This window comes from Odocoileus virginianus, chromosome 10, assembly GCF_023699985.2.
Source record: "Odocoileus virginianus isolate 20LAN1187 ecotype Illinois chromosome 10, Ovbor_1.2, whole genome shotgun sequence".
NCBI lineage: Eukaryota > Metazoa > Chordata > Mammalia > Artiodactyla > Cervidae > Odocoileus > Odocoileus virginianus.
Genome location: NC_069683.1, coordinates 4,157,899 through 4,172,581, shown reverse-complemented (window position 1 = coordinate 4,172,581; position 14,683 = coordinate 4,157,899). Strand labels below are relative to the sequence as shown.

General features: G+C 37.2%; 2 protein-coding genes across 2 annotated transcripts; both read left to right on the top strand.

Moving 5' to 3' along the window:
• The first annotated feature begins 2,564 nt into the window (after positions 1-2,564).
• Positions 2,565-3,530, top strand: LOC110121890 (olfactory receptor 5M5-like). The gene has a single exon (XM_070473723.1). It carries the CDS (start codon positions 2,565-2,567, stop codon positions 3,528-3,530), a length of 966 nt encoding a protein of 321 aa, XP_070329824.1.
• Positions 3,531-13,399: 9,869 nt separating this feature from the next.
• On the top strand, positions 13,400-14,365 carry LOC139037227 (olfactory receptor 5M5-like). The gene has a single exon (XM_070473722.1). The coding sequence runs from the start codon at positions 13,400-13,402 to the stop codon at positions 14,363-14,365; it is 966 nt and encodes a 321-aa protein (XP_070329823.1).
• The last annotated feature ends 318 nt before the right edge of the window (positions 14,366-14,683 follow it).

Here is a 14,683-nt window from a genome sequence, read left to right as displayed (position 1 = left end):
CCATCTCCGTTGGTGCCATTTCAGTTGATGAAACGCTATAATGTAACTCAAATTCAGGCCTCATTTCTAAATACTGGGCTAGGTGTTTTGAACTCTTGCCTCATGGACAGGTGAGTGCAAAATCTCATTAGGTGAAAATTACCACCCTCATGAACATACACATGTGAAAAACTGAACAGTTTTATATTCTGGCACTTTTCTACTACTAAAAATATTTATAAATATACTGTGGAGTAGCATCTTAATGGTAAAAGCATATATCAACGGTCACATCATGACACAGCCTCAGAGCGAGGGTGACTGTCGAGAGTACAGAGATTGCCATTCTTCAGAGCCATTTCTTCCACTTCTCTCTGAGTTTTTCTTGCCTAATCTTCTAAGATACCATGTTCCGTTTTTGAAAACAAAGGTCATGACCATAAAGTACTCAGGTAAATGATCTGGAATGTTCATTGCTTGCACTGTCTCATTTCTGCACAGTGAAAACTGAATGGAGATGCTAATTCTTTGCAGTTTTGACTGAGGATTCAATAAATACATAAAAAAGACACAATCCTTACCCTAAAATATGTTTACTTATTATAAGAAGAACTATAATGTTCAGTTCAGTAGTTCAGTCGTGTCTGACACTTTCCACCCTTGGACTGCAGTGTGCCAGGCTTCCCTGTCCATTATCAGCTCCCGGAGTTTACTCAAACTCATGTCTATCAAGTCGGTGATGCCATCCAACTATCTCATCCTCTGTCATCCCCTTCTCCTCCTGCCTTCAGTTTTCCCCAGAATCAGGGTCTTTTCCAGTGAGTCAGTTCTTTGCATCAGGTGGCCAAAGGAGTGGAGTTTCCTTTTCAGCATCAGTCCTTCCAATGAATAACTATAATCTTAGAAACTTATAAAAGGAAAACCAAATGATTGTCATCTTAATTGATTTAGATGACTTCTCTTTCATTTTCCAACCCTGGTCTATAAGTTCACATATCTCAGGAGGGTAGTGAAGTAGTGTAAATGGCAAAAAAGCAGGACTGGTTCATTTACAAAGTGATTTAAATGTGACTCATATCCATTCTTGGCACTGGAGCTCTTAATAAGTTTCATTATAACAATGACACGCCTGGTTATGTGCTGTTGAAAGAAAGTGTAGATTTTTTTAGCACGGCCTTCATGGTCTCCCTTATCATGCATAAATTTTGAGAAATGTAGTTTATGCTTTCTTACATACTTTCTCAACCTTATGGGCAATATAATTATTATTATCAGTGTTATCATTTACATGCTTTAAAGAACTTGGAATTCCTATTGTAGAGTATATCCTTATTCTCTGCAAGAGTTAAAATGAGGTAGATTTGCAATAAAATCATTACAGTTTGGGGATGTGTCTGTCAATCACCTTATAATAATTGTCTCTCCTCCTAAGAGGAAATTTTTCATGCATTACTTTCCACCATTAACACGTTTAATGCATTATTACTTCTCCAACAATATGTTTAATGCATTTAATACATTATTGATCCCCAAATAATATGTTTAATACATTATTACTCCCTCATTTAATACCACTGATGCATGTGCATGTATAAAAATATACACATATCGTTTATGTACTATATGCTCACCTGCTTTTACACAAAAAAAAAAAACTGGCTTATTTGTGCCCCAGGAACCAACTTTTGCCCTCGATAATTGACTGTAATATAGTTCAGTTCAGTTCAGTTCAGTCGCTCAGTCGTGTCTGACTCTTTGCAACCCCATGAACCACAGCACACTGTAATAGAGAAAGACAAGGATATCCTGAGATGTCTTAAAAGTTAAGGAAGATTTGGTGAGGGCCACCAGAGAGAGGCAAGAGTGGATAAAATGAACATACATCGCAAGTTTGAGGGACTATTTCTAAAATGACCCTGAGGTTGGAGTGGCAGGTAGACAGATACTGGTCCTTTAAAGATATGTCTATTCCACTTACTTAAGCCCATTCAACTGTTAAACAAATGAGTTTCATGTACTGATGCTTTAGACACCATATCAAAATGATACTAAAAACAAGGGATCATAATTTCAAAGGGAAACAATATTTAAAGGAATTATCAGTGGTCAATTCACGCTAATGTTTTGCAGAAAAGTTAAAAGCTTTTCAACTAGGAAAAGAATAGCACAGAAGCATTTGAAAATATAATTGACTTTCTGTAAAGAAACTGTATTAAGTTAGATATCAAAAATACATAGTTCATGCTTACTAGCTTATCTCTGTCTTTAATTTCTGATGTGGCCCATTTATAAGATCTTTACTGAATTTGTTAAATTAGTAAATATATAGTTCTATGTTTTGGTTTTTTGGCCATGAGGCATCTGGGATCTTACCTGTCTAACTGGGAATGAAAACATACGGATTGCATTAGAAGGTGATGTAACCGCTGGATCGCCAGGGAAGTCCCCTAAGTTATTTCTTTATACCACAAGTATTTACAAGGAATAGGCAGCAGATGACACGATGTAAGGAATGGAGAAATGACAAAGGACCAATTCATTTTTATTTCCTTTTCTTTAGACATCACTGGAAGCTGAACAACACAATGTTCAAGGAAAACTACACAGAGGTGACTGAGTTTATCCTCCTGGGACTGACAGATCGAGCTGAGTTGCAGCCTGTCCTTTTTGTGGTCTTCCTAGTCATCTACCTGATCACTGTCTTTGGCAATGTGAGCATGATTTTGTTAATCAGAGCTGACTCAAAGCTTCAGACTCCAATGTACTTCTTCCTCAGCCACCTCTCCTTTGTAGATCTCTGTTCTGCCACCACTGTCACTCCTCAGATGCTGGTTCATTTCTTATCTGAGAGAAAAACTATTTCCCGCCTTGGTTGCTTTATACAGTTTGACTTTTCCATGTCCTTGGGGATCACAGGTGGCTATATTCTCACAGTGATGGCCTATGACCGCTACCTGGCCATTGGCAAACCCCTGTTATATGGCAGCAAAATGGCCCGAGGTGTCTGTGTCTCCCTTGTTGCTGCCCCTTATATTTACGGCTTTGCAAATGGTCTTGCGCAGACTATCCTGATGTTCCGCCTCTCCTTCTGTGGACCCAAGGAAATCAACCACTTTTACTGTGCGGACCCACCGCTGGTAGTCCTGGCCTGCTCAGACACTTATGTCAAAGAGACTTCCATGCTCATTGTGGCTGGATCCAACCTCACATGTTCTCTCACCATCATCCTCATCTCCTACATTTTCATCTTTAGAGCCATTCTGCGTATCCGCTCTGCAGAAGGGAAGCGCAAAGCCTTCTCCACCTGTGGGTCTCATCTCACAGCTGTCTTTGTATCTTATGGGACACGGTTTTGCCTGTATGTGAGGCCCCCTTCTGAGACCTCTGTAGAACAGGGTAAAATTATAGCTGTTTTTGCTGTTTTTGTCAGTCCTATGCTAAACCCTTTCATCTATAGCCTTCGGAACAAAGATGTTAAAAGGGTAATAAAGAAAGTGATTCAAGAGAAATTGTTTTTCAATTCGGGTACACATTTGATCAATGGTATGTAATATTTTGTATTCTCTGACAAACTAGATTATTAAATTAATAATTCACTTTTTGTCACTGGCTCATTTTCTTTTGTAAATCACTTACAAGACTTGAAAGAAATTGTAAGGTCATTACCTTGTATTTTACTGTATTTAAAATGAATATCACATAGAAATTCAATGATAAGGCCAGACAGCATTGTTACTGCTCTGTAAAATTAATAAAGGTCAGCTAATTCTACCCACAATATTTATAACAGTAAAAAGATACAGAAGTCAGAATTTCCAAATGATGCTAAGGCAATAATTTGTTAGATATGGGAGGCTTAACAATTTCCAAACTATTTTTCAAAACTTGTCATATCAGGAGGAGAACTTTGTTTGTTTGTTTATTTTTTTCCTTTGTGTACATTATACATCAGTTAAAATCTTTGAGTATCTTAAGGTACTTCTATAAGAAATATATTTAAGTATTAATACTGACCTATTTCTGGTAAAGGAAATGGCAATCCACTGCAGTGTTCTTGCCTGGAGAATCCCATGGCCAGAAGAGCCTGGTGAGCCCCAGGTCGTGGGGTCATAAAAGGCGGACATGACCGAGCACTAAAACACTCACGCACTGGCCTGTTTAGGCTTCCCTGTGGCTCAGATGGTAAAGAATCTGCCTGCAAAGCAGGAGACCTGGGTTCCATCTCGGAGCTGGGAAATTCTCTTAGAGGAGGGCATGGCAACACACTCCAGTATTCTTCCCTGGAGATCGCCTTGGACAGAGGAGCCTGGTGGGCTACAGTCCATGGTGTCCCAAAGAGTCGGACATGACTAAGCGACTAACCCCACAGTGGGATTCTCATTCATAAAGCTTTTGATGGAAACCTCCATTAATCAGTAAATCTACTTTGTAATGAAATAACAGAAGGATCTTAGAATATTTTAATTCTGGTTACATTCTGCTTCTATCTTATGTGATATCATTTGGAAGTATAAACTTGATTCTTGACAATACCTTTTATCTATGAATGAATTTTAAATATTATTATTGTATATGAATGTAACTATTGTTATATTAAATGCTTGTTTAATATCAATATTCCTTTAGCTTTAGTGAACTTTGTCAATGTATCTCTCACTTTTCTCTTTTCTTCCACACTTCAGGTTTAGTTTTCTTCTGTATAATATATACCCTTATATTCAATTATTTCAGTGAGAATTTGCATGAGATTAATTCTCCTTTTGTATTTATCTGAAAATTTCTTGCTTTAACTTGTTTTTTCATTTATTTTTATTATTTGAAAGCTAATTACTTTACAATATTGAAGTGGGTTTTTCTTGCTTTAACTGTAATTCTCAAAGAATGTATTTGGATATAAATGTAGACACACAAGTACTTTCTTTTCAGACTTGAAAATATTCCATCATTTGTCTTCCATTAGTTTTAGTAATATAGATGGTTGCATTATCAGATAATTTGTATTTCTCTGTAGGTAAAATATTGTATTTTTATAATTTGCTAATTTTCAGTTTCAGCATTTGTTTTTGTTGGGATTTAGTTATATTTATCTTCTTACATTTTAATTGCTTCCTTGGCTGATCTTTCCAAGCCATATGCTCTTAGTATATGCTCTCAAAATATCATATAATTTTAGATGATAGAAGTTTTCACAATTACAATTTTAACAATATTTTTGTGATTGGTTTAGTGTATTTTATCCCAGGATTGTCATCTTCAAGCTGACTTAGGTCCATGTTTGACTTTGCTCACTAATTTAAAGTCAGTATATATCCCAAAATCTAGAATACAGGTGGTTCAGTAAATATCATTTGATTTCATAAACTCACTATGCCTTTTGCATTATAATTGAGTATTTCAAGCTCTATTCTCTTCAACTTTCCAGCATGATTTTCAGTGAAAGTGAAAGTTAGCTGCACAGTGTTGTCCTACTCTTTGCGATCCCATGGATAGTATCCTACTGGGTTCCCCTGTCCATGGAAATCTATAGGCAAGGAATGGGTTGCCATTTCCTTCTCCAGGGGATCTTCATGACCCGTGGATTGAACCCAGGTCTCCTGTATTGTTGGCAGATCCTTCACCTACTGAGCCACTAAGGAACTTTTCTAACTCTTAATAATTTGAAACCATATTGTAAACTGTAAGGCTTCATCCCTCCCACCATAAAGAAGACATGCTTAAAGGACACAAAATACTCTATGACTTTCTCTTAGACGCTCTTCATTAAGCATATGGTGACAAATAGAATGCTCTCCCTGGATATTTGTTAGTTATGTGGATGAAGGAATGAATGAATTGATGGATAAATGAATGCCACAATATCACAGAGGATGTGAAATATTTTGTAAACTTGTCACATTTCTTTCCTTAAATTGCTTGATTAAAAACAACAACAACAACAACAACAACCAAAAAACCCTATCTATTAGCCTGTTTGATTCCAAGTCTCACAATTCATTAGTTTTCTCACCCAGAGAAAGTTAATTATACTCTACTAACCTCAGTTTCTAATCTAAAAAATGAAGACAATAGTACTAATGGCCCATGGATTTGTGAGGATTAATTAAGCTAATACGTGTAAAGTGGTAAGCCTGCTGCCGGCATATACTAAAGATTCAGTGCCTATGATCTATATAAGTAATTACTCCAATTCTGTTTTCTTTCCTATAATATTTAAACAAGAGAGTCACTTATCCCAAATTATCTCCCTATAGAGTAGGGATAAGGATGTCTTCAAAGAATTCAAAATTACCTGAGAGAGAAAAGCCAAGATTTGTTGTACAGTCATTGAATTAAATGCACACTGCACTTTCTTTCAATTATTCAGCATATATTTGCTCTTCAATTATTATCTCCAAAACCTTACTAGCCGTGGGTATCAGATTCTTGTTAAAAGTGTTTGCAGGCTATTAGTAGCAACAGAAATATTAGTAGGTAATGGAAGCAGTATGTAAGCCAAGGATAGGGCAGAATGGTAATATAGCATGCAGTATGGAGGTTAATAGATTCAAGGGATTAGATCTGATAGAGTGCCTGGAGAACTACGGTCCAGGGTTTGTAACATTGTAGAGGAGGTGGTGATCAAAACCATCCCCAAGAAGAAGTGCAAAAAGGCAAAATGGTTGTCTGAGGGGGCCTTACAATTAGCTGCAGAAAGGAGGGAAGTAAAAGGCAAAGGCGACTAGGAAAGATATATGCATCTGAATACAGAGTTCTGAAGAATAGCAAGGAGAGATAAGAAAACATTCCTAAGTGATCAGTGCAGAGAAATAGAGGAAAACAGTAGAATGGGAAAGACTAGAAATCTCCTCAAGAAAATTAGATACCAAGGAAACATTTGATGCAAAGATGGGCACAATAAAGGATAGAAATAGTAAGGATCTAACTGAATTAGAAGAGATTAAGAAGAAGTGGCAAAAATACATAGAAGAACTGTACAGAAAAAGTCTTAATGACTCAGATATTCATCATGGTGTGATCACTCACCTAGAGTTAGACATCCTGGAGTGTGAAGTCTAGTGGGCCTTATGAAGCATTACTATGAACAAAGCTAGAGGAGGTGAAGAAATTCCAGGTGAGCTATTTCAAATCCTAAAAGATGATGTTGTTAAAATGCTGTCCTTAAAAGGCCAGCAAATTTGGAAAACTCAGCAGTGGCTCCAAGACTGGAAAAGGTCAGTTTTCATTCCAATTCCAAAGATGGCCAATGCCAAAAAATGTTCAAACTGCCACACAATTACACTCATTTCACACACTAGCAAATTGATGTTCAAAATCACTCAAGCTAAGTTTCAAGAGTATGGGGACTGAGAACTTCCACATGTAAAGCTGAATTTAGAAAAGGTAGAGGAACCAGAGATCAAATTGACCATGTCCACTGGATCAGAGAGTAAGCTAGGCAGTTGCAGGAAAACATATACTTCTGCTTCACTGACTATGCCAAAGCCTTTGACTGTGTAGTCACAGCAAACTGGAAAGCTTTCAAAGAGATGAGAATACCAGAACAATACCAGAACACCTTACCTGCCTCCTGAGAAATATGTATGCAGGTCAAGAAGCAACAGCTAGAACCAGATATGGAATAGCAAACAGGTTCAGCATTTGGAAAGGAGTATGATAAAGCTATATATTGTCACCCTGCTTATTTAACTTATTTGCAGAGTACATCATGCAACATGCTGGACTGGCTGATGTACAAGCTGAAATCAAGATTGCCCAGAGAAATAACAATACCCTCAGATATGCAGGTGACACCACCCTTATGGCAGAAGGCAAAGAGAAACTGAAGACCTTCTTGATGAAGGTTAAAGAGAAGAGTGAAAAAAAAATGGCTTAAAACTCATATTTCAAAAGCTAAGATCATGTGGTTGGGTCCCATCACTTCAGAGCAAATAAATGGGGAAAAAATAGAAACGATGACAGATCTTATTTTCTTGGGCTCCAAACCACTTTTGACCGTGACTGTAGCCATGAAATTAAAAGATCCTTGCTCCTTGTAAGAAAAGGTCTGACATATCCTGACAATATATTAAAAAGCAGAAACATCAGTTTGTCAACAAAGATCAATATTGACAATGCTATGTTTTCTCCAGTAGTCATTTACGGATGTTTGAGCTAGACCATAAAGAAGACTGAGTGCTGAAAAACTGATGCTTTTCAACTGTGGTGCTAGAGAACACTATTGAAGAGTCCCTTGGACAGCCAGGAGATCAAACCAGTCAATCCTAAAAGAAATAAATCTTGGATATCCATTGGAAGGACTGATGTTGAAGCTGAAGGTCCAAAACTTTGGTCACCTGATGTGAAGACCCTGATGCTGGGAAAGATTGAGGTCAGGAATGAAGGGGGTGACAGAGGATAAGATGGTTGGATGACATTGCGGACTCAATGGACATGAGTTTGAACAAACTCTGGGAGATGGTGAAGGACAGGGAAGCCAGGCATGCTGCAGTCCATGGGGTCACAGAGTCAGACATGAATTAGCAACTGAACAACTGTTTATACATATATAAGTTTTATGTTATGTTATGCTATTATTTTTACTGACTCAACCATTCTTTAAAATCTGTAGTGCTTTGAAACTTTCAAAAGGGTCATACACATGATTTTATATTTTCTCATAACAACTTCTTTTTCCCCTAATGCTGTACTGCATTCCTCTGCTTCCCTCTCCCCACTGGTAACCACTATTTGGGTCTATATCTGTGACTCTGGTTCTTTTTTGATTACTTCACCATATTGTTGTATTTTTATATTCCACCTATTTGTGATATCATACAGCATTTCTTTTTGCCTCTTTCTGCCTTATTTTAGTAGCTTAATGCCCTCCAAGTACATCCATGTTGCCACAAACAGCAAAACTGCATTCACATACAATAGGTCCTTTACATGTGAACTTTGAAGTTGTGAACTTTCAAAGATGTGAATGCGTGTTCACAGGGCCAGTCACGTAGGTTAGTTCACATGGCTGGCCGACATTATGTGTGTGCATCCTCTACAACCGACAGTGCTTCTGTGTACTCTGCTCTACCGTACTGCAGACAGTGCACAGGTACCATATCTTTATTCCAAGTCAAACACGTCTGGAAGCAACCATAAACACACTGGGAGGTGAAGTACACTTCAGATACTCTCCACTTTTGCCTACTTACTTAGAGGTGATGGGTAACAAGTCAGACACCCTGCGTGGTCTTGGCTCTGGAAAGGGTAGGAGGGAGCAGTAGATATCTCACTGCCCTGCTGTGCCCGGGTGATTCCAGTTGTCAAAAGAAGGGGACAGAAAAACACATTTAAGACACATTCTTAAATCCAATTTTATCTGCGATAATCCCAGTAATGTTAATCTCTGATTCCTGTGTTTAGTCTGCAAGTGATCCATGATCCAGAATGATGATGATTCAAGGGCCCCTTTAGCATCCAGCAATACTGAATCCAGAAATGCATATTCTACTGCAGCATTTATTGAATAACTAGCATGTGACACCCTGGTGTGGATAAGGATGAGAGACAAAATTCTACTCAGATATGTTAATTAAAGAGAATTTAATGGAACAAATTTATAAAGAGAATGCAGTCAGAGTTAAAGAAATCAGTCCAAGAAGTTGAAGTATCTGGAGGCTAAGTCTAGAAAGCAATTTTCTTCCCAGACCTGATGAGGCCAACAGAAGTGTTACTGTCAGGAGTCCAGTGAAACTAGATCCAGGAAGAATGCCCCAGCCCACCTTCTCAACCCACATCTCAGCAGGAATTTTCCTTGGAAGGATGCAGCCACCCTAGCACTTCATTATGAAACTGGGAGAAAAATGGAAAAGAGGTTTGGATACTTTTCTCTTACTCTCCCCTGTGTTATGCTCTTGATTTCTGCCATTGGCCAAACTCAGAACTAGTTACCCTAGGGGCTCTACTGATGGAATCTAAGGAATAAACTACAAGGGAACAACAACAGCAGCAACAATGTAGAGAAAAAAGACAATAAATCTAGATGGGCTGGGCTGACAAAGAAAGAATCAGCAGCACATTTATATTATGTCTACCCACAGTGTTCCCATCACTATGCGTTTATTATTATAACTATCAGAAATATAGAGAACAAGGTTCAGAATCAGGACATAAGTAGGCCAAATGCAACAAAAGTTGCCTGATCATCCGATGGTTCTCCTATATCACGATCTCTTCCATCTCGGATCTTGTAAACAGGAGAACTTAGTGTGTTCCCCAAGTCACATCTCAAAATATCAAGACATTTAGGCATAAGTTAAAATAAGTAATGAATCACACTGCTTCACTACTTCAGGAGATTTTATTCCCTGATAATACTGGGGATTGGCAAGAATTTATGTCCTCAATGGATTTAAGATTATAAAAAGAGTGAAACCCTTGTTTATAGTCTAAATGATTTTATGTAAGAAATAATTGAACCCTGGGGAGTTGGTTCTTCTGTGACAACAATAGTATAAACTCCTTAGGTTCTTCAGTTCCATGCTATCACTGGGAAATCACTCTTGTTTCACAGGTAGGACTAGTTATTATTAAAATTTTTTGAAATCCCAAAATAAATATTTTAATGAATAAAATCATGACCTGAAACCTATTCTCATAAATTATGAAATGTCTTTTTTAACTGTCCTTAAATGAATTTTAGTAAAAGTTCTGCATTAGCTTAGAAAAGAATAGTACAAATTTAGAATAAATACAATGGAAGAAAAATTCTTCATTGAATGTTGTATGAAAATCATTATTATTTTATAAGCTAGGAAAAGTTCTTTTAAATGTTATTTTTCTTCTTTTTCTCTGTAATGAGGGTAAAAGAAGATTTAGCCATGCTTAGATCATCAGCTAAGTAATTACTGCTTTTTGATTACTTTCTGCAATAAAAATGAAAAAATAAGTGAAAGCATTAGCTCCTCAGTAATGTCTAACTCTTTGCTCCCCATGGGCTGTGGCCCACTGGTTTCCTCTGTCTATGGAATTCTCTAGCCAAGAATATTGGAATGGGTAGCCACTCCTTTCTGTAGAGGATCTCCCCAGCTCAGGAACTGAACCGGTGTCTCCTGCATTGCAGGTAAATTCTTTACCCTCTGAGCCATCAGGAAGCCCCCTTTCTGCTCTCCTGCCCCTGATTGCCAGCTGTCACCTGAAGGTGATATGTTTCCCGTAAAAAAGATGTCATAAATGCACACATCAAATATAAGACACACATATAAATTTGAGAATGCTGTAATGTAACTCAGATTCAGGCATCATTTCTAAATACTGGACTGGGTGTTTTGGACACTTACCTCAAGGAGAGGTAAGTGCAAGATCTCATTAGTTGAAAATTACCACCCTCATTAACATACAGATGCAAAAACTGAACAGGTTTAAATTCTGGTATCTTTCTACTACTAAAAACATTTATAAGTGTACTGTGGAGTAGCATCTTAAGGGATAAAGCAATAGATCAAATGCCACATGACAGAGTCTCAGAGTGAGGGTGACTGTCAAGAGTACAAAAATTGCTGTTCCTCAGAGCCATTTTTTCCACTTCTCTCTGAGCATTTCTCACCCAATCATGTGAAGATACTGTGTTCTGTTGCTTGAAAAGAAAGATCATGACCATAAAGTACTCAGGTAAATGATCAGGAATGTTCATTGCTTGCACTGTCTCATTTCTGCACAGTGAAAATTGAAAGGAGATAATGATTTAGGACTCAATAAATACAGATTAAAGATACAAGCCATACCCTAAAGCATATTTACTTATTACAAGAAGAACTATAGTCTTAGGAATGTATAAATGGAAGACCAAATGATTGTGATTTCATTGATTTAGATGACTTCACTTTTATTTTACCACCCTAGCCAATAAGTTCACATATCTCAGGAGGATACTGAGTTAGTGCAAATGGGCAAAAAAGCAGCAGTGGTTCATTTACAAAGTGCTTTAAATGTGATCTGTGTCCATCCTTGGCACTGTAGCAATTAGTATGTGTCATTATAACAATGACGTACCTGGTTATGTGCTATTGAAAGAAAGTGTAGATTTTTCTAGTGTGGCCTTCATGGTCTCCTTTATCATACACAAAAGTTGAGAAATGCACTTTATGATTTCTTACATGTTTTCTCAATTTTATGGGCAGTATGGCTATTATTATGTTATCTTTTACATGATTTAAAGAACTTAAATAGAATTCTTATTGTAGAGATTATCCTTATTCTTTGCAAGAGTTAAAATGAGGAGGAGTTACAGTAAAATCATTACAGTTTGGGGCTTTGTCTGTCAATGATGTTAAAATAATTGTCTCTTCTCCTAAGAGGAAATTTCTAATACATTACTCTCCCCAATAATACATTTAATACGTTATTACTTCTCCAACATTATGTTTAATATTTTTAATACATTATTACTTCCATGATAATATGGTTAATATATTATTACTCCCTAATTTAATGTTTAATACCATATCTATGCGTGTTTGTATAAAAACATACACATATTATTTATATACTATATACTTACCTGATTTTACATCAAAAAACAGGTTCAGTTTGTGCCCTATGAATCAACTTTTGCCGTCAATAATTGACTGTAATATAGTAAGCTAAGGATATCCTGAGATATCTTAAAAGTTAAGTAAGATTTGGTGAGGGCCAGGAGAGAAAAGCAAGAGTGGATAAAATGAACATACATCACAAGGTGAGGGACTATCTTTAAAATGACCTTGAGGTTAGAGTGGCAGGTAGACAGACACTGGTTCTATAAACATCTGTCTATTCCACTTATGTAAGTCCACTCAGCTGTGGAAAAAAATGAGTTTAAATTATTGATACTTTAGATACCACATTAAAATTATACTGAAAACAAAGGATCATAATTTTGAAAAGAAGCAATGTTTTTGGAATTATGTGATCAATTCATGCTAACACTTTATAGAAAAGATGAAAGTTTTCAACTATGAAAAGAATAGCAAAGAAGCATTAGAAAATATGATTGCCTTTATGTAAAGAAACTCTATATTAAGTTAGATATTGAAAATACATAGTTCATGCCTACTAGCATATTTCAGCTTTTAAAGTACTTTCTGATGTGGCACATAGATAAAATCTTTACTGAATTTGTTGTATTATTACAATTGTTTTATGTGTTGGTGTTTTGGCCATGAGGCATCTGGGATCTTAGCTGTCTAACTGGGGATCAAACACTCACGCACTGCATTAGAATGTGAAGTTTTGACTACTGGATCACCAGGGAAGTCCCCTCCATTATTTCATTATACCACATGTATTTACAAGTTTGAAAGGAATAGGCATCAGATGACACGATGTGAGGAATGGAAAAATGACAATGGCAAAATTCACTTTTATTTCCTTTACTTTAGACATCATTGGAAGCTGAGCAAACACAATGTTAAAGGAAAACTACACAGAGGTGACTGAGTTTATCCTCCTGGGACTGACAGATCGAGCTGAGTTGCAGCCTGTCCTTTTTGTGGTCTTCCTAGTCATCTACCTGATCACAGTCTTTGGCAATGTGAGCATGATTTTGTTAATCAGAACTGACTCAAAGCTTCAGACTCCAATGTACTTCTTCCTCAGCCACCTCTCCTTTGTAGATCTCTGTTATGCCACCACTGTCACTCCTCAGATGCTGGTCAGTCTCTTATCTGAGAGAAAAACTATTTCCTTCCTTGGTTGCTTTATACAGTTCAACTTTTTCATTTCCTTGGGGATCACGGATTACTATATGCTCACAGTGATGGCCTATGACCGCTACATGGCCATCTGCAAACCCCTGTTATATGGCAGCAAAATGTCCCGAGGTGTCTGTATCTCCCTTGTTGCTGCTCCTTATATTTACGGCTTTGCAAATGGTCTTGCTCAGACCATCCTGATGCTCCGCCTCTCCTTCTGTGGACCCAATGAAATCAACCATTTCTACTGTGCAGACCCACCTCTCCTCGTCCTAGCCTGCTCAGACACTTATGTCAAAGAGACTGCCATGTTCGTGGTGGCTGGTTCCAATCTCACGTGTTCTCTCACCATCATCCTCATCTCTTACATTTTCATCTTTAGAGCCATTCTGCGTATCCGCTCTGCAGAAGGGAGGCGCAAGGCCTTCTCCACCTGTGGGTCCCACCTGATGGCTGTCACTGTCTTTTATGGGACACTGTTCTGCATGTATCTGAGGCCCCCTTCCGAGACCTCTGTAGAACAGGGCAAAATTGTAGCTGTTTTTTATATTTTTGTGAGTCCTATGCTAAACCCTTTGATCTATAGCCTTCGCAACAAAGATGTTAAAAGAGTAATAAAGAAAGTGATTCAAGAAAAACTGTTTTTCAAACCGGGTACACATTTGTTCAGCAGTATGTAATATTTTGTATTCTCTGACAAGTTAGAGAGAACATTAAGTTAGCAAGTCACTTTTTGTCATTGGCTTATTTTTTTCTTTTGCAATTCACTTACCAGACTTGAAAGAATGTGTCAGGTCATTACCTTGTGATATTTCACTGTATTTAAAATGAATATCACATAGAAATTCAATGACAAGGCCAGACAGCATTGTTATTGGTCTGTAAAATGAATAAAGCCAGATAATTCTACCCACAATACTCATAACAGTAAAAAGTTATAAAAGCCAAATTTCTAAATGCTGCTAAGGCAATAATAATTGCCTTAGCAATAATTTGTT